This window comes from Branchiostoma floridae, chromosome 16 (genome assembly GCF_000003815.2).
Source record: "Branchiostoma floridae strain S238N-H82 chromosome 16, Bfl_VNyyK, whole genome shotgun sequence".
Lineage (NCBI taxonomy): Eukaryota > Metazoa > Chordata > Leptocardii > Amphioxiformes > Branchiostomatidae > Branchiostoma > Branchiostoma floridae.
Genome location: NC_049994.1, coordinates 3,465,417 through 3,491,663, shown reverse-complemented (window position 1 = coordinate 3,491,663; position 26,247 = coordinate 3,465,417). Strand labels below are relative to the sequence as shown.

The window sequence follows — 26,247 nt, the reverse complement described above, 5'->3', positions numbered from 1 at the left end:
TCGCCCGTCAGTGTTGTTTCAAGGGGGGGAAAATAGTACAAATTTGTAAAGTTGGCGCAATTTCCTAGCGCTGATAGGCATATGGTCCGGTGAGATAGCCCCCCCCCCCCCCCCCCAAGTTGTATAAGATCTAGACAGTTCTTTACATACATCGTTAAAGACATTTTACCCCATACTGAGGCGTAATTGAAAATGAATTTTTTAGGAGGAGGATGACTCAAGTGCCTGAAGAAGGATGACTTAAGTTTCCCCCACCTTTTCGCGTGATGGATCTTCCAGACCTGCCCGCAGAAGGCGCCCCCCTGTGTGACGTATGGTACCGCCTGTGAGAAATGTGCAGCCGGGACCGCCAGTAGCATAGAGATGACCCACACGGCCAGAATAGTCAGGGCAACCACACGGGGGGACATCCGAGGGATCTGAGGTGACATGATCACCAGGTATCTGAAAATAATGACCGAAAAAAAAAAAGAATGTTAAGTATTGCATTTATACAAATTCCAATTCTGGTATTTTTTTCCTACCTGAATTCAGTGTATTAGAAATTCCAACACCTAAATTGTTACGGCAAAAATCATATACTGTAAATGCAAAAATGTTCGCGGTAGATTAATGTTCGCGGTTTTCGCGACGGCCGCTTCGCTGCGAATTTAAAACCACCGCGAACATTTTTCCGTAATAGTAAGAGACTACAGTGCATGGTACTACCGCGAAATTATAAGCACCGCGAAAAGTCCATTTTCCCGCTATAAACCGCGAAATCAAAGCCCCGCGAACTTAAATGCATTTACAGTAGTTGCTTATATTTCTATGTACCGTCCCAAATTTATGATCAGCAAGGTCCATGACCTTATACATACTTTTACCAATTTATCAACCTTTTGCTGTGACGTATTCAAATATATGGTTGTGTAAAGAAGGTTATCATTTGCATAAATCAGATCAACTGACCATCTTCTCTACCAAAATAATACAAGTAAAACAGTCTAATCTCAGCAAATAATGATATTCTCTCATTTCCTCATTAACTATGTTAACAAAGTAACTGTTTGCATGGTTCAGGTTTCATAATTTCCTTCTTTACTTATCTTAGCAACCATGCAAGTTTATAAATACCGTCATTAAGCAATATAGAATGATATTGAAAACAAGAAATGTTTTTAAAATGTCAATTACACACATAGAGATAAAGATAGATGGATAGATAAAGAGGGAGAGAGAGAGAGAGTGGGGGAAGAGAGAGGTTGTTTATAGATTTCAAGTTCAATATGCTTGTGGAAAAATTGAAGTTCAGGGATGGGCTAAAAATACATTTTCGGGGAGACGACTGGCAGAGGTGATTTATGTCACCCCATTGTCCCTCTCCATTCATTGTAATGGGAAAATAAATTTTAAAAAGATGTAAAAAAATTCCGTCGGTTTTGTTGCATGCAGTGCCGATCGTAAAGATAGCGAAAATGCAGTCTTCATTACTGGATCACATTCACCAATGTTTTATTACCGCAAACCATTTATATCCCATACAATCGCGCCACTGCCTACGGTCATAAAATTGATGGATGGATCTGTAAGCTGAGTCAGGAGTAAGATAAAACTGTCATAAAAAAACTTCGTCCAAGGAAACAACAGATAGCCATAAAACATATCATTAATCACTCACTGAAGTTACTTTGGTGTTCCAAGAAGTTTGTCTCTTAAGGTATTTCGTGGGAGGGGATCAAGAACTTATTTTTTCCAACCGTCTTTTTGTTATATTCGCTTACAATATAAGACTTTGGTTAAAGGTGTGAACTAGATCATTGTCCCTCCTCTGAACCCCGTCTTCTTCGTTGAAACATTAAGGTGCTTTTCCCATGCAAGTTTGAGAAAGACATCTGCGGATATCTTGCCAAATATAATTGCGCCAGTAATTTCCAATGGGCGCTAATCAGCGCCAATAGGTGCAAACTTGTCGCCTAGAATTACTTTTTTTTCGCAATTAGCAAGTGATCAGGAATGATATGTAAACATCATCATTGCGAATGTCTTTTTAAAACATCTATTAGTCATTGTACATTGGTTTTTAATTTTTGACAACACTGTGATTTCTTCAACCTGGCTATTCAATAGTATCCCTCTTACGCAAATGCGTCGCAAGTTAGTGTGACCATAAAAGAAAATCATAACAAATTTGCAAAGTCTGTGCAATTTCGGCACCATTTAGCGTTGTCCATTGAGATTTCCGCTTTTTAAAGTTTAAAAACTTAAAATGTCTCCAAACGGCTACTTATGGGCAAATATTACTTTAGTGAATAACTATGAGATGGTATTCCGCCTTAGCAGGTGGCCCTGTTGGCCGCTAAGATATCGACCATTTGAATATAAAATTTAGATATCGTACGTACAACATGATTCTTCGCTCTGTTGCTTTCTTAAAGATTTGCTCAAAGCCAATTAGCATGCACTAAGTTGCTCGTATGTCAAGTACATTTAGCTCAAATCCATTTCGTATAACGGAGCTTTTAAAAAATTGAAGGAGCCCAAGGCACTGTCGCATTGCACTAGATGTCATCTACAAGAAGCTTTAGGATCACACTAAGAGGTCAACCAGGTTTATTTTACCGAATCCCAAACCCTCTAAAGCTTTTCTGATACATGTAGTTGAACTGTAAGGTTGACCCACCGTCCTGTAATCTTGTAGGGTTGACTTACCATCCGGACAGCCGCCAAGTTTCATTTTACTTATCTAAAGCTATTTCGTGTATTTCATATAGATGAAAGGATTTTCTTTCCCATTTACCCAGGAGTTACTGCTATGTGCAAGTGTAATCACACGTTTTTGACCCTTAAGGCTGTTTTCTGGCACCGTACGCATGCAAAACTTGGCAACTATACAAGGATAAACTCTCGCTTCATTGCTCACATTCTACCGCTTCTTCCTAGCTGGTAACATTTCTTTGTAGAACCAGTGCCTCGGAGGTGCTTTTTCATGGAGGGTAGAGCAAATCCGCAAATGCCATACATCGTCTTGCTGCAAAGAGCCTACATTACTCTATGTGACCCCATATGTAGTGGACTATTCGCCATGAATAAATGAAATAGCGTTGGTTCGATTTTTGTTGCCAGTTATTACATGCTCTCGACGTTCACATAGAGGACTTCGAGGACCTTGCCAATGATAAATTCAGTTGGAGATGCAGAGCATATGCACAGTGTCTAGGCATTTAAAAACGTATGAGAATCTAGACTGTTGATTACTACTTTATACTATTAAAGCCTTTCGTGAAAAAAAATGCGACGCTATTCAGTGTTTTTAATTGCATGTCAACCTAATAGCTCCGAAAATATCGGCCTTTCACGTATGGTCTTAATATCAATCTCAGTCAAATACAGGTATCACGTTTTAGAGGGCGTCCTTAAAAATGTTCTTCGCTCTGTTGCTTTTCTTAATGATGCCTCAAATCCAATAAGAATGTACTCAGTCGCTCTTCTGGCAAGGAAGGATTTGTTTCATTACATGTAGCTCAATTTCATTTCGTACAACGGTCAACTTTTGCTTGACGAACCCTAACATACAACATTTATTACATAACAAAATGGCTGAGGTGATTCGGTCTGCTCGTCTATAAAAGCGATGGCAGCCCATTGCACTTCTAGATATTGCCGAAAATGTGCATTACGATTTACTTCACTGAATCCTAAACCTTCAAAGATTATTTGATAGTTAGTAGTTGCATGGTTGACTTACCATTTCGTGTGTTCTATATGGATTAAAGGATCTTCTTTCTCATTTACCCAGGGGTTACTGCTATGTGCAAATGTAATCACGGAGTTTGCTTTATTTTCTGATCCTTATAAGCGTGTTCTGGCTCCGTGCCAAAGCAACTATAGATGGATAGACTCTCTCTTCATAGTGTCTCTTCGCTCTCGCAAATGTTCACATTTTACCGCTTCTTCTAAGGTGCTAACATTTGATGTTGAGCCAGCGGCTAGGAGGTGTTTTTATATGGACTTGGGAAGAAATACATAAATCCAATATCGCCTTCCTGAAGTAAGCCTACATCGCTTGGTGCGGTCCAACATAGAGTGACATATGTGTGATTCGTAATGAAATGTAGGGTTGGTTTGATTTTGTAGCCAGTTAATACAACCTCTCAACGTTCACACAAAGAACCGGAAGGACCTTGTCAATGATAGGGCAAGCTGGAGATAAAAAACACACTGTCCAGGAAGGTAGAAATTCATGGAAAGCTAGACTGTCAATTACTGCATGCTTTCTACAATTAACGCCTTCAATGAAAAACAATGCGACGTTATTTTGCCTTTTGTGATAGCCTGTGACCACATTAGCTGATAACATATCTGTCACTTACGTATGGGTAGAGGACATTTTACACAAATTTTCTTCGCTCTGTTTCTTTTTTTAAATTGTCACTCAAATCCAATTAGAATTTACTCAGCTGCTAGTCTGTCAAGAACCTTTAGCACAAATTTATCCCGTATAACGGAGCTTTTGCACACTTGAAGGAACTCAACACACACTGTTATTGAGAAGAGTAAATGAGATTGGTTATACATGTTTTTGAAATATTTGCAATGATGCCGTAGTATTGCGCTAGACGTTATCGAAAAGAGTTTAAGGATCACGTTCAGTAGTCAACCAGGTCAACCAGGTTAACATTACAGGATCTTAAACTAGAAGGTGTTTACACAAGCTCTGGCTGGCTGGAGTTAATGATCCCCCCCCCCCCCCCCCCCCCCCCTAGGGCGGCGGCAATCGTAGGGCCGGCCGCTAGGGGCGCGATTTTAGTCAGGCTAGATCTTAAACCATCTTACAGCTTGCTTGAAAGTTAAACTCCACTTGTAATGTTGACTTACCATCCTGACAGTTTCATATTACTTATCTAAAGCTATTTCGCGTGTTGAATGTGGATGAAAGGATTTTCCTTCCCATTTACCCAGCGGTTACTGCTATGTGCAAATGTAATCTCGAAGTTTGCTGTATTTTCTGACCATAATAGGTTTAATTCTGGCTCCGTGCCAATGTTGGCCACTATAGATGGATAGACTCTCGCTTCATGATGTCTCTCCGCTCTTGATAGCATTGTTTCCATTTTACCGCTTCTTCTAAGCTGCTAACTTTTCATATAGAGTCAGCTGTTCGGAGGTGATTTTATTGCATGGACGCGGGCTAGAAATCCCTTAATGCAATATCGCCTTACTGAAATAAGCCTCCATCGCTCTACGTGTATATGCGGCCCCACATGAAGCGACATGTGTATGTACGAATCGTAATGAATACATGAAATAAAATTGTGTAGATTGTGTAGACAGTTCTTACAGGCTTTAGACGTTCACAAAGAGAACTTCGAGAACCTTGCCAATGATAAATTCAGTTGGAGATGCAAAGCACATGTACACTGTCGATCCAGGCATTTAAAAACATATGGGAAGCTAGACTGTTGATTACTACTTTATACTACTAAAGCCTTTTGTGACAAAAAAATGCGACGCTATTCACTGTTCTTAATTGCATGTCACCCAATTGCTCCGAAGAAAATATCGGCCTTTCACGTATGGTCTCAATATCAATCTCAGTCAAATACAGGTATCACGTTTTAGAGGGCGTCCTTAAAAATGTTTCTTCGCTCTGTTGCTTTTTTGAATGATGTCTCAAATCCAATAAGAATGTACTCAGCTGATTTCTAGCAAGGATGGATTTGTTCCATTACATTTGGCTCAATTTCATTTCGTACAACGGTCAACTTTTGCTTGAAGAAACCTAACATACACCATTTATTATATATCAGAATGGCTGAGGTGATTCGGTCTGCTCGTCTATAAAAGCGATGGCAGTCCATTGCACTTCTAGAAATTGCCGAAAATGTTCCTTACGATTTACTTCACTGAATCCTAAACCTTCAAAGCTTATTTGATAGTTGGTAGTTACATGGTTGACTTACCTAGGTGACTTTCACCAAGTTTCATTTTGATATATCTAAAGCTCTTTCGTGTGTTCTATATAGATGAAAGGATTTTCTTGATCATTTACTGCTATGTGCAAATGTGATCACGAAGTTTGCTGTATTTTCTGACCATGATAGGTGTATTCTGGCTCCTCGCCAATGTTGGCCACTACAGATGGATAAACTCTCGCTTCATGGTGTCTCTCCGCTCTCGCATTGTTCACATTTTATGGATTCTTCTAAGCTTCTAACTTTTTATGTTGAGTCAGCGGCTCCAAGGTGTTTCTATTGCATGGACGCGGGAAATCCCTTCATCCAATATTGCCTTCCTGAAATAAGCCTACGTCGCTTTATATGTCCCCATATGGAGAGGCATATGTGCTGTTTGTTATGAATACATCAAATGTAGTTGGATCAATTTTTGTAGCGAGCTTTTAAAAATTCTCAACGTTCACACAGAGCACTTCATGGACCTTGCCAATGAAAGATCCCGTTGGATATGCAAAACACAGTGTCCAGGCAGACTGTTAACTACTGCATTATACTACTAACATCTTATGTAAATTATCGTGTTACGGTATTTAGCACTTTTAATAGCCTGTGATCATATTATCTGCGAAAATATTGGCCATTCACGTTTGGCATTTAGATGGCGTTGTTTCAAAATTTGTCTTCGCTCCGTTGCTTTCTCAAATGATCACTCAAAGTCAATAAGAATGTACACCTACTGTACTCAGCTGCTCGTCTGGCAAGTACCTTAAGCTCCGATTCTTTCCGTATAACTGAGCTTTTGCGAACTTGAAGCAACTCAACATACACCATTATCGAGAAGAGGTCAACAAGTCTGCTTGTTTAAAAGCATTGACAGTGGCACCGTCAGATTGCACTAGCAGGTATCGAAAATAAGCATTAGGATCACGCTCATAGGTCAACCAGGTTTACGTTATAAAGTCCCAAACCTTCTAAATGCTTATTTGGACATTCAAATTCACTTGCAAGGTTGACTTACCGTAATGACTTGCACCAAGTTTCATTTTACTTATCTAAAGCTCTTTCGTGAGTTCCAAAAGCTTATTTTGTAGTTGAACTCCACTTGTAAGGTTAACTTACCAGACTGACTTCCGCCAAGTTTCACTTTACTTATCTAAAGCTCTTTCGTGTGTCCTATATAGATGACAGGATTTTCTTTATCATTTAACTAGGGGTTACTGCTATGTGTAAGTGTAATAACAAAGTTTGCCGTATTTTCTGACCCTTTGTAAAGTGTTCTGGCACCGTGCAAAGTTTGGCGACTAAAGGATGATTAATGATACGATAACGCTTACTTCATGGCGTCCCTCCTATCTTGATAGCATTGTTTCCACTCTATCACTTCTTCTAAGCTGAGAACATTTTATATAGAATCGGCGGCTCGGAGGTACTTTTATATGGACGTGGGCAGAAATCCGTAAATCCAATATCGCCTTCCTGAAATAAGCCTACATCGCTGTATATGCGGCCCACGTGGAGTAATATACGTGCGAATCATCATGAATACATGCAAGAGGTTTGGTTCGATTGTGTAGACGGTTATTACAGGCTGTCATCGTTACGTTCACGCAGAGCACTTGCTAATTATGGATCCAGAGAGAGAGCCTTTGAGAGGCTTGGAGATTCAAAACACAGTGTCTAGGCAGCTAGAAACATATGTGAAGCTCGACTGTCACGGCATGCCCGTAGCCAGGGGGGGGTTCGGGGGGTTCGAAAGAACCCCCCCCACACGCTCAAAGGTCCACTTTTTCACACTCAAAGGTCCACTTTTCCATGTCCAAGATTTTTTTCAAAGGCATGACTGATTTGCATTTTTCACCGATAGACACTTCAATCTTAGTGATTCTATCAGCAAAATTTGCCCCAGAAAGTGCAGGAAATGGCTTTTCAGAGGGTCCAGATTTCAAAATTTCCCCGGACCTGTGTATTTTAATAGAAATTCCATTACAGTAAACTTAGGTAGTAAATTTTTCCTGTCAAAATGCAGGAAATGGCATTTTAGAGGATCAAGATTTCAATTTTTTCCGGGGGAGCATGCCCCCGGACCCCCTAGGCAGCTCACGCCGAAGGCGTGAGTCTCGCGCCTGCGGCGCTCGATGGTCCCACAAGTACTCTAAAGAACCCCCCCCCCCCCAACAAAAATCCTGGCTACGGGCAGTGTGGATTACTACTTCCCACTTCTAATAACGGCTTTCGTGAATAAAAGTTCGACGGTATTTAGCTTATGAACAATTAGCTGTGTGTGAAAATATTAGCCATTCACTTTGGCATTAAGATGGCTTTCTCTCAAAATGTTTCTTCGCTCTATTGCTTTCTTAAATGATCACTCAAAGCCAATAGAAATTTACTCAGCTGCTCGTCTGTCATGTACCTCAAGCTCAGATCCATTCCGTATACAGGAGCTTTTGCGAACTTGAAGGAACTCAACATACACCATTATTGAGAAGAGGTCAACAAGTCTGCTTGTTTAAAAGCATTGACAGTGGCACCGTCAGATTGCACTATCAGGTATCGAAAATAAGCATTTGGATCACGCTCACATATATAGGTCAACCAAGTTTATGTTATTCAATCCCAAACCTTCTAAAGCTTATCTGGACTTGCAAGAACTCCACTTGCAAGGTTGACTTAACGTACTAACTTTCACCAAGTTTCATTTAAAGCTCTTTCGTGTGTTTTATATGGATGAAAGGATTTTCTTTCTCATTTACCCAGGGGTTAAACGGGGGTCCCGTGCTCGAGGAGGTGCCTCGACCACGTTAAACAGCCTCATTACTCAACACATTGGGTACCTGCCTATGGCACTGGCTGCAAATATACCCGATATACACCCGATATCATTGTTAATACTGTCTGCAAGGGTAATAACGGAGTTTGCTGTAGATGTATTTTTTAGATGGATAGACTCTCGCTTCATGGTGTCTCTCCTGTCCCTCTGACTGTACACATTTTACTGCCCCTTCTAAGCCGCTAACATTTTATGTTGAGTCAGCGGCTCGGAGGTGTTCTTATATGGACGTGGGAATTGAAGAAATCCGTAAATCCAATATTGCCTTCCTGAAATAAACCTACATTGTTCTACATGCGGCCCACATGGAGTGGCATACGTGCGATTGGTCATGAATACATGCAATAGAGAAGGGTTTTTCGAGTAGAACGATGGGCAAACTGTTTCCATCATGTCGTGACTGTTACCATGGCAACAGAGATTGTGTCGACAGTTATTATATGTATACAGCCTGTCAATGTTCACACAGAGCACTTGAAGGACCTTGTCAACGATAGACTCAGTTGGAGGTGCAAAGGACACTGTCGAAAACAAACATGTACATTACTTAAACGTTATGGAAGCCTGGACTGTTGATCACTGTTTTATACGTCTAGTAAGTCCTCCTTTCGTCAATAAAAGTGCAACGATAGACTGTAAACGTCTTAGTTGCGAAAACATCACCATTTACATATGAATTTTTTATTTATTTTGCTTTTTGTACAGACTGGGACAATGTGGCACTGAACTCAAGTTTTGGTAACTTATATTAACACTGCCACATACACGGTACAGACAGAAGGTACACATTTTTACACCTGGGTGAAGTGAGGAAGGTTGTGTAAAGTGACTTTCCCAAGGGCACAAATCCGGGGCGTGGCACGGCGGGGATCGAACTCAGAACCTCCAGATTCCGAGCCGAACGCTCTACCAGTTACGCCACGCCCGACGCCACATATGAAATTTAGAAGGCGTTCTTGCAAAAGTTTTCTTTGCGCTGATGCTTTCCAATGATCGCGATAAATTCTTATTCAAAGACAATAAGAATGTACTCAGTTGATCGTATGTCAAGTAACTTTCGTTTAAATTCATTCCGTATAACGGAGCTTTTGCAAACTAGAAGGAACCAAACATACACCGCTATCGAGAATAGGTCAGCCAGTTTGCTTGTTCAAAAGTATTAACAGTGGCGCCCTCATGAATGCATGCAAGAGGATTGTTTCGATTGAGTGTGTAGACGGTTATTGCAAGCTGTCAACCTTCACACAAATCTTGAAGGACCTTGCCAATGATAGACTCATTTGAAGATGCAAAGCACACTGTGCAAAACAAACATGTGAACTGCTAAAAAGTTATGGGAGGCTAGACCGTTGATCACTGCTTTATACGTCTATCTAGTACTAACTCCTTTCTTAAATGAAATTGCAACGATTATCATGAGCCTGTAAACGTATTAGCTGCGAAAAAAATCGCCATTTACACATAGAATTTAGAAGGCGTTCTTGCAAAATGTTTCTTCGCGCTGATGCTTTCCAATGATCGCGATAAATTCTTATTCAAAGACAATAAGAATGTACTCAGCTGATCGTATGTCAAGTAAATTTTGTTCAAATTCATTCCGTATAACGGAGCTTTTGAATACTTGAAGGAATCCAACATACACCGCTATCGAGATGAGGTCAGTCTGTCTACTTGTTCAAAATCATTGACAATGGCACTGTCGCATTGCACTATATCGTAAATATAAGCATTAGGATCACGCCCATATAGGTGAACCAGGATTATGTTTACCAAATACCAAACCTTCTAAAACTTATTTGGAAGTTGAACTCCGCTTGCAAGGTTTACTTACCACCCTGATTTCCGCCAAGGTTCATTTTACTTATCTTAAGCTCTTTCGTGTGTTCCAAAAGCTTATTTGGAAGTTGAGCCCCGCTAGTAAGGTTGTCTTACGACCCTGACAGCCGCCAAATTTTATTTTACTCATATTTCGTGCGTTTCATATGGATGGAAAAGAGCTTCATGACCATACATAGTCTGAACCCTAAGGAGGCTGCCAAGTACAGAGTCGATCGCTGGAAAGCTTCTCCTACCAAATGAAGCTCTCCAGACCCCTTGTGAGTCCCTTCCTCATGGCACCCATCTACCCAGAAGAGAATGGGTGGACCTGAACAGAGCCAGGTGCGGAGTAGGTAGGACCAGAGACAACCTACTGAAATGGGGACGGGTGAACTCAGCTGAGTGTCGTTGTGGCCACCTAACCCAAACCATGGGACACATTACAAAGGACTGTGTATTAGGCCCCAACATCTCCAACCAGGACCTACTAGAAGCTAGCGAGAAGGCTGTGGCCTGGCTGCAGTACTGGCACGGAACGATATGATGATGATGATATGGATGGAAGGGTTTTCTTTCTCATTTAACCAGGAGTTACTACTATAATGAATATCAACATCACGCTCAGAGGTGAACCAGGTTCATGTTATTTAAAACCAAACCTTTAAAAGCCTATTTGATAGCTGAACTCCGCTTGTAAGGTCGTCTTACCATCCTGAATTCCACTAAGTTATTTAAAGCCCTTTCGTGTATCCTATATTGATGAAAGGATTTTCTTTCTCATTTACCGAGGGGTTATTGCCATGTGCACATGTAATCATGGAGTTTGCTGTATTTTCTGATGACCCTTTGAGGTGTTTTCTGTCACCGTGCCAAATTTGGCAACTGAAGGATGATTAATGATTTGATAATGCTCGCTTCATGGTGTCTATCCGCTTTTAATAGCATTGTTCACATTCTACCGCTTCTTCTAAGCTGAGAACATTTAAGTCGAATAAACGGCTTGGGGCTACTTTTACATATATAGACGTACGTGGGAAGAAATCCGTAAATCTAATATCGTCTTCTTGAAATAAGCCTACATCATTTCATGCGGCCCCACATGGAGTGACATATGTACGGTTTGTTATATGAAATATATGGAAGAGGGTTGTTTCTATCATGTTATTACAGACAGGCTCTCAGCGTTCACACAGAGAACTTCGAGGGCCTTGGCAATGCTAGATCCAGTTGGAGATGTAAAGCACACCGTCCAGACGGCTAAAACCTTACGGTCTAGACTGTCGAAGTGTCTGCTCCTACTATCTCCTGTATAAACTACTACTAATGCCTCTAGTATATAACAATTCACACAGAGAACTTTAAGGATCTTGACAGTGGTAGATCCATTTGGAGATGCAAAGCACACTGGCTGGGTAGCTAAAACTTTCCTGGAAAATAGTCTAGGCTGTTGATTCCTGCAATCTACTCCATACATAAACTATTAATGCCTTTAGTGACTAACAATGCGACGGTATTGCAAAGTGAAGTCGCGTGGCGCAGCGGCGGCAGTTGTGCCTCGTGACCGAGAGGTTGCGGGTTCGAATCCGACTGCGTGTCACCGATCTTGTGCCCTTGGCAAAGGCACTTTACACGCTATGCTCAAGTGAAAATGAGTAGCCGGTGCAAGGGCCTAGTTGGTATAGTGTTCGCCTTGCATTCGGAAGGTCGTGAGTTCGATCCCGGCCGAGTCATACCAAAAACTATAAAAATGGTACATGCTGCTTTCTCTGCTTAGCACTCAGCATTCGGGAAGGAGTATGGAAGTTGAACACACCACTACCATTGGACTAGCCCCCTGCTGTAGTGATTGCGTTGTGTGTGGCCCAGGGCTAATGAAACAGAGATGGGCACCAACTTTTAATCCAACGGTATTCTGCCTTTTTTTAACAGTCTGTGACTATATAAGCTGCAAAAAAAGGTCGGTCATTAACGTATGACGTTTAGAAGGTGATGGTAACAAAAATGTTCTTCTCTTTGTTCCTTTCCAATGGTCGCAAAAATTCGCATTCACAGCCAACAACAAGGCCCTCAGCCGCTCGTCTACCAAGTACGTTTAGCTCAAATTCATTACGTATAACGGTCGGCTTTTGCAAACTTGAAGAAACTAACATACATCATTATCGAGAAGAGGTGATCCGGTTTGCTTGTGCCTTGACGGAGTCGCCTCCGTATTTCACTAGCATTACGATTCGCCATTAGCGCATCATAGACAGGAGCCAACATAGCAGGTTGTCTGGGCCTTTTAAAGCTCAAACTACGCTTTTGGTTGCCAAAGTATTATGAACCAACAAGGCCCACAGAGCCTGCAATGTCTTGCCATTAGCGCATCATCTCTTGGCAGTGGCCTCCAAAGCAGGCTCATTGGGCCTTGTTATGCTCTAAATACGCTTTTACTGATCAAAGTTTTATGAGCCACAAAGAAGACGAAAAAAGGGCCCATAGAGCGTATAGATGAAACCTTGGCAGTGTCCTGTAATAACCGGTTACAGAGTTGAATCTACCCTCTCTCATATATTTCATAACGAATCGTACACATGTCACTACATGTGCATGTGAGACCTCACAGAGCGCTGTAGGCTTTATTTCGGCTATGCAATATTGCATTAACGGATTTCTTCCCACGTCCACGTAAAAGTACCTCCAAGCCGTTGATTCTATAAAAAATGTTAGCAGCTTAGGAGAAGCTATACAATGTGAACAATGCTATCGAGAGCGGAAAGACACCATAAAGCGAGCGTTTATCATATTATCACTCAAGCCTTCATTGTCAACGTTGGCACGGTACCAAAACACCCTTTACACGGGTCGGAAAAATACAGCAAACTCAGTGATTACACTTGCGCATAGCAGTAAACCCTTGGTAAATGAGAAAAAAATCCTTTCATCTATATGGAACACTCGAAAGAGCTTTAGATAAGTAAAATGAAACTTGGCAAAAGTATGACGTTAAGTCAACCATGCAAGCGGAGTTCAACTACCAAATAAGCTTAGGATACGGTAAAGATAAGTAAAATGAAACTTGGCGGAATTTAGTATGGTAAGTCAACCTTGCAAGCGGAGTTCAACTACAAAATACGCTTTTTAAAAGTTTAAGATTCGGTAACCTGGTTGAACTCTGACCGCGATCCTAATGCTTATTTTCGATAACTGCTAATAAGCAATGCGACAGAGGCACTTTCAACGCTTTTAAACAAGCAGATTGGACCATCTCTACTTTTCTCGATAATGATCTATGACGGTTCTTTCAAAGTTGCAAAAGCTCCGTCATACGGAATAAGTGTTAACTAAAGGTACTCTACTGACGACTAGCAGGGTTTTGTTTGTTTATTTAGATCTCCATAATAGCTTTGAGTGATCATTTAAGAAAGCAACAGAGCGAAAAAAACAAACAAGAAAGAAAAATGGTTCCGCAGAAAAATAACAACCAACTTGAGTCAGCTAACAAATGTGCCCTAAGTGACAGACCGTCCATGTCATATATGGCAGTCTTGCCATAGCCGAAGCCGTCGGACATAGATTATAGTTACTTTCGCCAAATAAGAAGATTACTTTGAAGAAGATGTAACTTGAAGACAGGAGGAAAATGTCCAGACTTTGCATGATGTACAAAATGACCAATGAACTGGTGGACGTTCCGACTGATGAGTATCTAATAACAGCTCAAAAAAAAACAAGAACCGGCTATATTGATACAGATACAGATATAGATAGATACAGCTATGATCAAGTCACTTGAGAAGTTGATAGCTCTTTGGACGCAGGGTACTGTGGTGTCTATTTAGGCATCGATCTCAAAAAGAGGTTGCTTTTTTGTTATTCGATGCTTGAAACTTAATTTGGTTAATTAATGAGGAGGCTTATTGTGTCTATCCAGTCTATATTTATGATAGATATCGTCCTCAATATTCTGTGTTATCTTCTAAGAGCACATTTTTGATATATTCAACGGCTTAATAAAGTACTTTATCATACAGGTGAGGAAAATCATTCAATGTACTATCGTCCTTATGCAATGTAGCCTAAAGCACTTAAAAGAGGCCACACGTGGAGTAACACATGTATGATTATTCATAAAACATATGCAATTGGGGTGGTTCAGTTCTGTCGCCGATAACTACATCAGGATATTTTTTGTCGTATTTTAAATAGGTATATCAAATTTCATTTCATTCCATCCATTAGGTTTTCATGTTATGTTAACATTGCATCCTCTTCTTATTATGTAACGAGACGTTAATGTATTTCACGTACCCATCTTACTTTTATTTCTTTGTATTGATTACAAACTTGCATCAATGGTTGTTATTCCTTGTAAAGCTGCCTTTCATTTTGTGGTGTTGATACATGTATTTATGTCTAGGCTTTACCCTTAGGCACATTGGAAAGCGATATTTCTCCTCAGGTAAAATAGAAATAAACAAACAAGCAAACTACATACATGCTCTTGACATTGGCACTCGTAGGACCATTTCAATAACGGTCTATCCGAAAGATGCATTTATCTCCTTTGCAGATCATATGTATGGTAAAAAAAATCTGATCTTCAACCATCTTTTTTTTAAGTGTCACTGACGAAAGATAGTTGATGATACCTGAAACGTCTGACCGTTTCCAAAATCATCCAGTTGCTTTAATAACTGCCTTTTGGGTGTATCTTAATTATATTCTTTTTACCCGGTGGAGTTTTACACTGTTTAGGTAGCAAAAGAGACTGTCGCACTTGCTAAAGTCCTTCAAATCCCTTCAGCGTTGCCTATGACTAAGTGAACATATAATATGTTCACTTAGTCATAGGCAACGCTGAAGGGATTTCCCAAAATCGTGACCATAGCTTGTTCAGAGCAAGAGATAGCAAACCCGGAAGTTGCGCTGCAGTACCAAGGGAAGCCGCTAGGGGCCCAAAATCTAATACTTTTCCAGCTTTTGTCATACATGACAAACGCACCAAGGATGAAATCAATTCACTAAGCCCTTATTGAGTTTATCTTTTTACACACACACACACACACACACACACACACACACACACACACAAACACACACACACACACACAGGGTAAAATATAACCTCCATGGCATTTCATGAAGGTAATGGCAATCTGTTCATGTATCGGTACAGCTGGTATGACCGTCCTTCGGCGTAACAAACCATGGTACCAGGTGCAGCTTCAATGACTAATGAACTTTCTTTTTGTTGGGCACACCGACTACTTAGAGTCTAATTCAACCAAAAGTCATGTTTTTCTCGAAGTATTATAGAGTGAAGCTCGTTGCCACCGAGTACTTTAGGATCATCCTCATACGATAGCTTAAAACAACGTTTACAGTTAGATGTGCAAAGGTTAGGTGTGACAAATCGCTCAGTGTAATATGATAATAGCCAGCTGCTGCCGTGCTACGAGCCTGCGAAGCAGTTGGGTTCCACGAAGGGCGTGAGTTACATGTATACCGGACACAGTGTACAGTAGCTGGTGTGTTCCACAAAAAGCGGCTATAGGGACCATGAAGTTATAGATACAGAAGCCAAGGTGGTGTGTTTCGACGAAGAGCAATAAGCGTTACACCGGCTATACAGATAATAAAATTGGTGTGTTACTCCGAAGGGTGATCATAGCGGCTATATAGATACAGATGCAAAAGCTGGTGTGTTATTTCGAAGGGTGATCGTAGCGGCGATACAGATACAGATTAAAAACTGGTGTGTTACTCCAAAGGGTGATCTTAGCGGCGATACAGATACAGATACAAAAGCTGGTATGTTACACCGAAGGGTGATATTAGCGGCTGTACAGATACAGATACAGTTGGTGTGTTACTTCAAAGGGTGACCGTAGCGGTGATACAGATAAAAAAGCTGGTGTGTTACTCCGAAGGGCGGTTACACCTTCCCATCTATACAGGTACAGGTCTGTTTCAAACTGTTTTTAAAAGTGGCTAGATTTGCATCGTCGCCGGAGGGTTTGATAAATGTTCATTTCAGATCTCATGGCAACGGGGTCGGACACACGTGCGGCGTTATACTAAACTGTTTGGCATATCCTGCTACCAATTAAAGAGATATTATCTCTAATAAAGTACAGATAATGACATCAGGCATACTTCTAACGTCTAACGTGATATATGGTATACTTTACGTTCACTACGTGAATCTTGAAAAATATGTCTGCTAGTGGTACAAAGTTATTTAAAAGAATTTTCATACATTTTCTTAACAAGCTGTCCTTTTGGCAAAAAACTTGATGAACGGGATCTTATAACAAAGTATATGCTAAGTTACGATAGGTCATATTTCAATGCAATCCATGAAATCTTTAGTAAATTACGCATTTCTAAAAAAATGCCCAACTTATTAATAAGTTTTTACAATCTTATCCCACTTTTACATTTTTCAGTATATCCCAATGTTAAAATAAAAGGTTACGTAGAATAAACATAAACCTAAATACAATAATGATCGCAATGAGATTTCCTTCTAGTGGAATGGGCGCCGGTCTAACGCAACATTAAGAGATAAATCTAAAAAAAAATTCTCTACCTGTCCACGGCGATGACCAGAAGGGCGTTGGTCGAGACGTAGAGAGACGCCATGCGGATGTAGTTGACCACGGCGCAGAAAGCGTCGCCGTACGCCCATGTCCGGTCCGGCCGCACGATGTAGTAGTCCATGATGAACGGTATGCAGACCACAGCCAGAATAAAGTCCGATAGCGCCAGATTCGCTATCAAAGCGTTCGTTATGGTCCGCATCTTCTTGTAGGTGGCGATGACGATGAGCAACAGCAGATTCCCTACCCCACATACTATCATAGTTGAGGTGTAGATGATGCCGAGGATCACCCTGGACGCCATCGGTGCACCAACCACTTCTGACGGCCCGAACCCGCTGCTAGAGTTCGTGGCCAGCTGGTTGTAGTTTTCAAAGTCCTGATCATCGTCGTAGCTGTCTAGGATGTCACTCAAAGAGGAGTTCATTGCAGCCGACATCTTTCTCTTGTCAATCTATAGGACGGAATAAAACGTCCCTCTACTTTGCTAGCAACATGTCCAGCGACAACTACATGGGTATCAAAACTACCGATGCATATCGGACGAACGGTTGAAGAAGCGCTCGTAGAGAGTATCCTCTGGTGGTGTATGGCTCTCTGTGCAGAGCCTCTCAAGGGTAGGCTCCCTTTGAGCCAATCAAGGGTGCCAACGCATATTAGTCAGCCAATGGAGTACCAGGTGTTGATTGACGTCATTGCCCAGATGCTGCAGGTAATCGGCCTTTTTCTTACTAGCGACAGACTCTCAAGCTATCCTGCAAATAAACGGCAAAGGAAATAAATCATTATTTCTTTATTAGAGATTAAAAGTCACAGAAAAAATAATTGTCGATATCAGGATCCTAAATCGTAGATCGTCGTCTTCTATCATGTTTGGCACCTTCAGTGGAGTACCGAAAACTATCAGCAGTGATTATTCCAATGATTATAAGAGCAAAAGCTCGATATTGGTTCACACTATGAAAAGCTGTTTTTTTCATAAACATGCTGTCGAAAGTATGTAACAAAGTTGGATACTTTTCCCGTTTATGATTTTTGAGCATGTACACATTTAGAAACAGTGAAACCAGGTCCGTTATGTTTAATAGAATTCTCACCTTTTGAAACGCTTCTTGCGTAAGGAATTTCTTAGAAAACAGTGAGTTTAATTTCAAAGGTTTGAAAGGCGTTGTTACTATGATACGCCGTGTTTTTTTTGAGCTCTGACAAAAAAGGCTGTTAAATTTTTCTTAGAATTTTGAAACGCTTGAATCAATTTCTTGGTAAGGCAGTTGTGATATTTCGAGCGAGATTATTTTCAAAGGCCTGAGGGGCGTGTTACTATGATATGACAAGCCTTACGAGCTCTGGAAAACCCTTGGTAAACTATATAAGCAAACATTTTACCTTTCGAAGTTTCTTGGTAAGGGGGATGGTCAGATAAACCAAAACAGGCAAACATGTTGTGTTGTAGCCTAATTTAGCCAATGGCAGACAGGGCATTACCAGTATAAATAAAGTTTTAATTCATTCATTCAATAATCATACTTGGAGAAGTGACACTAGGCAGATAGCCATGGCTAAAGTGGCTACTGCATAGTTGTAGGAGTGCCATCAAATATGGCATCCATGAATGTAGTTGCCAGCTTGGCAAGTGATACCAGTACTACTGTACCACACTAGCATCAATTTTACAGCACTGGTTCACTTATTTGATACAGAAATGAATACAATGTTTGTTGTTATGCCACGTTTTGTCATTTCAAATTTTGTTATGGTGTCTATTTTGTTTTTGACTCATTTTCTTCGCATTATTTTTGAACTCTGCATAGGACGTCAACCATAAAATTTACTTGCTGTGGCCTAAGGCAGTTTTGCCTTTCAGACAGCTTTCATCTTAATCCGCGATGTATAACACCTCCTACCAAGTACATGAAGTTTGCAAAAGCTGCTGAATACGGCATGATTTTATGCTAAAGCTATCTGACAGACGGAAAGCTTAGTGTATCATTGTTGACTTTGAATGGGAATCTATAGTGATCTTTAGACAGCAAGTAAGCGAATACGAAGAAGCATTGTGAAGGTTATAAGTGAATGACCGACATTTTCCCAGACAATATAGTTACAGATCATTAAAAAGGCGTAATACCGTCGCATTGCTCTTCAGAAAAACAGACTAGGGTATTGTATAATTGAGGGCATCCAGTTTAATTCCGGAAAAAGTCATTATTTTGAATAATAGTAATCAAATGAACTAATATTTAAAGTATGATATATATTAAAGGGGATGAATATGAGGGTAGAATTAGTTGCTTGTCTCCAGGGACAAAGTCAATTTTCAGAATTCTGGGAGCTGAGCCAGAATTACATGACCCTGGAGACATTTAGTTGCGGTCTGCATATTCACTCTTTAAAGCTTTATATCTGTTATGCCTATTAAAAAAATTCGAAGTGTTAAGCAGGTATCTCATTGAACTGCAAATTGAGCTAGACGAGGCTGCCAATGACAATTTGACGTGAGACGCATTATTACCCTTGCTAAGAAGGTTATATTTTCGGTAGCGTTTGTTTGTGTGTGTGGTTGAGACTTTTTACTTGTATATCCTATTTTAGTATTTGCACATTTAGAAACGGTCAAACAAGGCTCATTATATTTCAAAGAATTTTCAGCACTCTTTGAGTAAGGAATTAATTAGAAAACAGGGAGTTAAATTTCAAAGGTTTGAAAGGCCTTGTTACTATGATACGCCATATTTTGAAATTCTATGAGCTCTGACATAACAAGGTCGGTAAGTTTTATTAGAATTCTCACTTCTTGAAGCGCTTGAATCAATTTCTCGGTAAGGCAGCTGTGCATTTTAGCGGTATTAGTTTCAAAGGTCTTAAAGGTGGTGTTACTGTGATATGGTGTGATTTCAGGCCTTATAAGCTCTGGAAATACATTGATAGAAGAATTTTTACCTTTCGAAATCTTTTTGTCATATTTTAGTAAGGAGTTTCTTGGTAAGGTCACAGCAAGTAAATTCTATGGATGACATCAGTGCGCTCATTTTTTTTCTTCTTTGGGTATGGTCAGATAGACCAAAATAGGCAAATATGTTGTGTTGTAGCCTAATAATCATACTTGTAGAAGTGTCACTATGGAGGTAGACATGACAATAGTGGCTACTGATAGTTGTAAAAGTTCCATCAAATATGAAAGCCATGAATGTAGTTGCCAGCTTGGCAAGTGATACCAGTGTACCACACTAGAATCACTTTTGATACACTAGTTGATTTCTTTAATACAGGAATGAACGCCTTTTTTTGTTAGTTGTGATGCCACGTTTTGTCACAAATTTTGTTATAGTGTTATTTTTTTCTGATTTAGCTATCTTGTTTCTTTTTCTTATTATTTATGCACCCTGCGTAGGATGCCATCCATAAATTTACTTGTTCTGGCCTAAGACAGTTTAGCCTTTCAGACAGCTTTTATCTTAAAGGCCGAGAGATATCGTTACTTAAATTCGATACCCCGGGATATATAACACCTCATACTCAGGATATAAAGTTTGCAAAAGCTGCTGAATATGGAATGATTTTATGCTACAGCTATCTGACAGACTGATGGCTTAGTGTATTATTGTTGACTTTGAATGGGAATTCATAGTGATCTTTAGACAGCAACTAAGTGAATACGAAGAAGCATTGTAAAGGTTATAAGTGAATGACCGACATTTTCACAGCTAATGTAGTTACAGATCATTAACAAGGCGTAATACCGTCGCATTGCTCTTTATAAAAACAGACTAGGGTATTGTATAATTGAGGGCATACAGTTTAATTCCGGAAAACCTCTATACTGAAAATTACTATGATATTATGAATTATAGTAATCAAATGAACTAATATTTGAAGTACGATATAAATTAAAGGGGATGTATATGTGGGCTTTGATAAGTTGCTTGTCTCCAGGGACAAAGTCAATTTTCAGAATTCTGGGAACCGAGCCAGAATTACCTGACCCTGGAGACATCTAGTTGTGGTTTGCATATTCATTATCCTCTTTAAAATTATATATCTGTTATGCATGTGAGAAAGTATCTCATTGAATTGCATCAAATTGCGCAAGAAAAGACCGCCAATGGCAATTTTTTTGCGAATTTATCCTTGCTGTCAGTCTCACTGACATGCGACGCATTATTACCTTCGGTAAGAAGGTTATATTTTCGGTAGCGTTTTTTTGTGTGTGTGTGTGATTGTTTGTAGAAGACCAACATAACTCGAAAGCGCTTAGATGGATTGTATTGATATTCAGTATGTAGGTAGGTCTTGATGAGACCTGAAAACGATTAGATTTTTGGCCCCCTAGCAACTTGTTACGTTACTGCATCGAAACTTCCTGTTTTGATATCTTGAGTACTGGATATGCTGTGGTCGTGATATTTGAGCGGTAGATAGCTCTTGGGGCCGAGAGGTTTTGGTCCCCTAGCGGCTTATTTTGTAACTGCAGGGGCCAATTGGTTGTCAAATTTTTTGCATATGAAGCCCAGATAAGCAGGTTATTGGAAATCGCAGTGTTACCATTAGTCACAGAAGTAAAAAAAATGTACAACTGTTAAAACTGCACCAAGAAGAGATTTGCAGTGATTGAAAGTACTATGTCCATATGCAAGGTATTGTGAGATATTTATTTTGAATAATTTTGCGCCCATTTTGGGAATCGCGATATTTTGTATATTTACAGATTTTCAAAATTAAAAAAAAAAGTCATAATTTTGGTGGCAAATTGCGCCCGCTAGTTTGTGCCACTTTGCAAATGGATGTCGCAATTAAGCGCAATTCACACTTTATGTCACATTATTTATTTTAAACTCCATGGTGCGTCTTTGTTGTCGATTTTTAAACAAATCTAGATATTTGTCAAAAACAAAAGAATCCACATTCAGCCCAACGTTGCTTCGTTTCGAACTTGAACTGCTATTTTGGGTGTATTTATGGGTATTACTTAAAACGCACTAATGGCTTTTAAGCGCTCGCCACAAAGATCCTTTTTAAAGTCGTGTCAAGCTTTGACGCATATTAATGACTTTGCCGCCAACGTTATAAACAAATCCTATATATAAACGTGCCAATCAAATGTCAGTGTACGGTAGCACCCCGGTGACATGATTGACAGTTAACGACATTCTAATTCGCTTTGACGCAAATCAACGACTATGCCACGAACGTCATAAACAAATCTTGTAAACGCGCCAATCAAATGCCAGTGTACGGTAGCACCCCGGCGACATGATTGACAGTTAAAGACATTCTATTTCGACTTCAATGCCTCAAAACTTTGCTAAGACACGATTGAAGTAGGTAGACAAAGTATAGGGTTATATTTCAAGAGCTTCAGGGGCTCCATACCAATTAGACAGGGATACTCAATGCAAATTGCGGCACAATTGTAACATGTAGCTATTACAGTAACTTGTACATGGTCATTAAACCATTGATAATATCTAGCAACTTAAAAAAGGTCTATTTTATAAACATTTAAAGACAATCCCATCATGCATATTAACCATATAGAACAGTAATTTTTTCAGGAATTTATTACACTGCCAAGTTTTAGGAGAGTCTAATAGAAAAGGGTTGACATACTATTAGGTAGATATATGAACATGGCTTGCTAGTGACATATTGTCATATTGAAGAACTCGTTGTATGTGATAATCTTGTATCACTTGTAAATGTAATAATATTGTACAATTTATCATACTTAAGTTTTTTTATCATAAATGCATTCTGTATATCATAAAGCATATTGGGTACTGTCTCTAATTGGCTGGTGTGTTGTAGTGTTGTCCTTTTTTTAATTTTTAAACAGTGGACACCGATTTTTCCTATGTATCTGCAGAATTTCAATCCAAACCAAAAGTTCTTTAAAGAAACAGATTCTGAACAAAATAAACAGGCAACAGTATAAATCCAGACGAACACTTTAAATCCAGAAAACTTAAATAATTTCAAAATAGATTAATTAGATGAATATTTGTAGGTATGATATATCAAAGGAAAATGAATATATAGGTTGTAATAAGATGTATCCTTGAAGAAAGCCAATTGTGCAGAATTCTGGGGATTCTGTCAGAATTCTGGGACCTGAGCCAGAATTGCCTGAAGACTTCGTGTCATCGGGTTGACCAATGGAGTAATCAGATTTTGATTAAATCTGTCTCTAAAGACGACGCCTGATAAATACAATGCCTTCGGCAATCTATTCCTTTCAGAAGCATCTGGCCAGTGATAATCGCATTTTGTCGAATAAATTATTTTTCATAGGCAATTTGTTCAGGAGGCGTAAGGCGTGAAATATATTCAACAGCACAAGACAATGTATCATGCTTGTCTAACATGTGTTTGTTATATATAGAGCTAAAATTTGTCTTTGTCTCTTTAACATATTAAGCCATAGTTTTTACATGAATATCCATAGAACTTAGCATACGCTGCAACCAGACGGCGCGAAACTTTCAAAGCAAACTCCCTTCCTCTACAAACTCCCTTTCCCGGCACAAGAGAACCTAGCTAACGTTGAAAATCGTGACCCACCAGCACCCCAACCCCACCCCCACCCCCAAATAAAATTCAGCCCCGTTCGAAGACTGCAACGGAGGCTACATAGAACTACTCATTTTACTCTGTTACAAGATAATTGCTGCGTCGGACCGTTTTCAAAATATATCAGGTCGCTTGAGTAACGTTGACAGCCTTCTTGCGTACGAGACATACATTATAATCGTGGGAACTAGACCACAGTCTAACCTTTATGATAACCTCTATGACAGATAAATACATCACTGTGTCACTGAAATTGTCTTATAGGTCATAGGATTTACGCTACATTACGGAAAACTGTCATCAGTATTTAAATCAATACTGCTTGAAGATACCCACGCTGTCCACCCACAGTTAACTTTTCTTTGCTTCAACAGCCTCAGAGATCTACGTGTAAAGCTTTCTGAAGGTGAAGTTATGAGTATCCCTGGTGGTCAACGTGACGCTCATTTTTAGTAGTGTAGAGTCCATTCCATGTCACCATAAAGGTTTTACGACAAGATTTGTAATAATTCAAAAATGTTCTGAGGAAAAGAATATCTAAGGCACAATATTCGTAATTCTTTTTAAAAAATGAACTTGGAAATTTGAATGTATTTGAATCCTTTGAAAGTGACCGTTCAAAAATGTCTTAACTTGCAACGATTTTCAACATCTGCGCCAAATTTTTACTTGTAGAAATATGTACAGATATCTGTGAAAAAGCAGATATAGTTTATTGCCGTATAAGAGTAAGCCCATATTGTCTTTCTTATATTGTTTATATTTTTTAAATTTCACAGATGTATCCTTTATGGGAGGCAATTGTTGTATGACACCCAACCATATTGCAAATTGCTTTCTTCCCAGTTGCTGACCCATACACAAATGCATACAAAATCCTTAAGATGGTAGAAATGAAAAATTCTGTTGCCGTTATAGACCTTTAGAAGTATGCTATTCATCCACATAAATATCTCCAAAGTTTTACACACCTAGAGAAATATTTAGAGTCCAAAATATTGACAAAGGATCAAATCTCCTAGGCATATGATTACAAAGAATTCAAAACATTAATTAAGGGTAGCTATGGCAACGCTTGTGTTGACTTGGAATGGGTTCTGTATAGCTGCCTGTGCAGCAAATTAATCAACCAATAGAGTACCAGCAATTGACGTCATAGCCCAGATGCTGCGGCAGAAACGGACTCCTCTTAGTAAAGGTGGTATCTCACTGCACTAGGGGCATCGGTGAGGCATTGCGGGGTTCGTTCACCGCGGCACTGTTGTGTCATTTTCACCGATTTTCTATTATTTAGATACTGGGCCGTATAAGTATGACTCAGAAGACAACAAAATACAAAAAAACGTAAGTAAATTCGTTCTTAATCTCTGAAATTCGTTAAGTAATCGTTCGAACCCACCAGTGCCACATCGGTGCCCCAAGTGCAGTTAGATACTACCTTTAACGGAAAGAAACTGTTAATATGATTTTCCGCGTTGTAGCCAGTCACCTTGTGGCCCTTCCCTTTATAGATCCCCAAGGCCGAAAACTGTGGTCTGCTATGAAATTAATACCGTATTGCCTTTCGTGTCATTTGGCTGACCAATGGAGTTATCAGACCTTGATTAGATTTGTCTCTGAAGACTGAATATGAATTGCCGCCTGATGAATACGGTGACTTCGGCAATCTGTTTCGTTCAGGAGCATCTCGTCAGTGATAAATCGCATTTTGTAGCATCTTAAACCTACTCAGACCGGGACAAAGACATTGGGCTTTTGAAGCCTGCGACAAATTTAATGTCGTATAACGCCAGAACGGCTTACACTAGAGCCACTTAAGTTGGTTCTCATTAATTAGGTTCTCCTTAAATTTAGTTGAAAACAATTTAACAAAGTTTGGAATTTTTTTTTCCATTTCTTTTGTGCTGCCATGGCAATCGTTTATCGACAAGCATATGCTATTTTCGGTTCTAACTATGTATTTTTACGTCTATTTGCTATATGACTGCTATTGATTCCTATCATATCATATTCTTAACCTTATGTAAATCTGTTCATTTAAAGTCTTCCTCTCTTTTCCATATTAATTCATAGTTAGGATAAAGACCTGCTCTTCAACGTGATACCTCGGATAGGACATCAACTGGAGGTCCAGTGTTTGAGGAGAGCTGTATTGCATATCTTACCAAAGAGAGTAGGGGCCTTTTCCGGTGAGAGTGGATCAAATATGTTTGTCCACATAAGCAGCTTGTACAGGTAACTTCAAACCTGTTGTGTTAAGCTAAAAGTTGGATATGCAATATATTTCCGGCATCATTCCGAGAACTTTCCGATGTACTTACATGCATTATTGTAAAACAAATTGTTAGCTAAAATTGCCAAACCGCCCACAATTCGCCCCAAAGCGTGACAAAATAAAAAGGCAGCTCGGGCTGACTTACAGATTTCCACCTACTATTCCTCGGAGAGCCAATCTGGACCGGCCGGAGGGAATACTTGGGCTCCCGAAAGATTCTCTTCTGGGATCCGTTAGAGC

General features: G+C 39.7%; 1 protein-coding gene across 1 annotated transcript in view; it reads right to left on the bottom strand.

The window, feature by feature from the left end:
* LOC118403810 (prokineticin receptor 2-like) overlaps positions 1-26,247 on the bottom strand; it is a 63,549-nt gene that overhangs the window by 3,128 nt on the left and 34,174 nt on the right. Inside the window, exons 2-3 of the mRNA XM_035802614.1 lie at positions 17,156-17,920; positions 256-444 (exon numbers count right to left, since the gene is read on the bottom strand). Coding sequence (XP_035658507.1) covers positions 256-444; positions 17,156-17,604 — 638 coding nt within the window. The 5' untranslated portion in view covers positions 17,605-17,920. The remainder of the gene's footprint in view (positions 1-255; positions 445-17,155; positions 17,921-26,247) is intronic.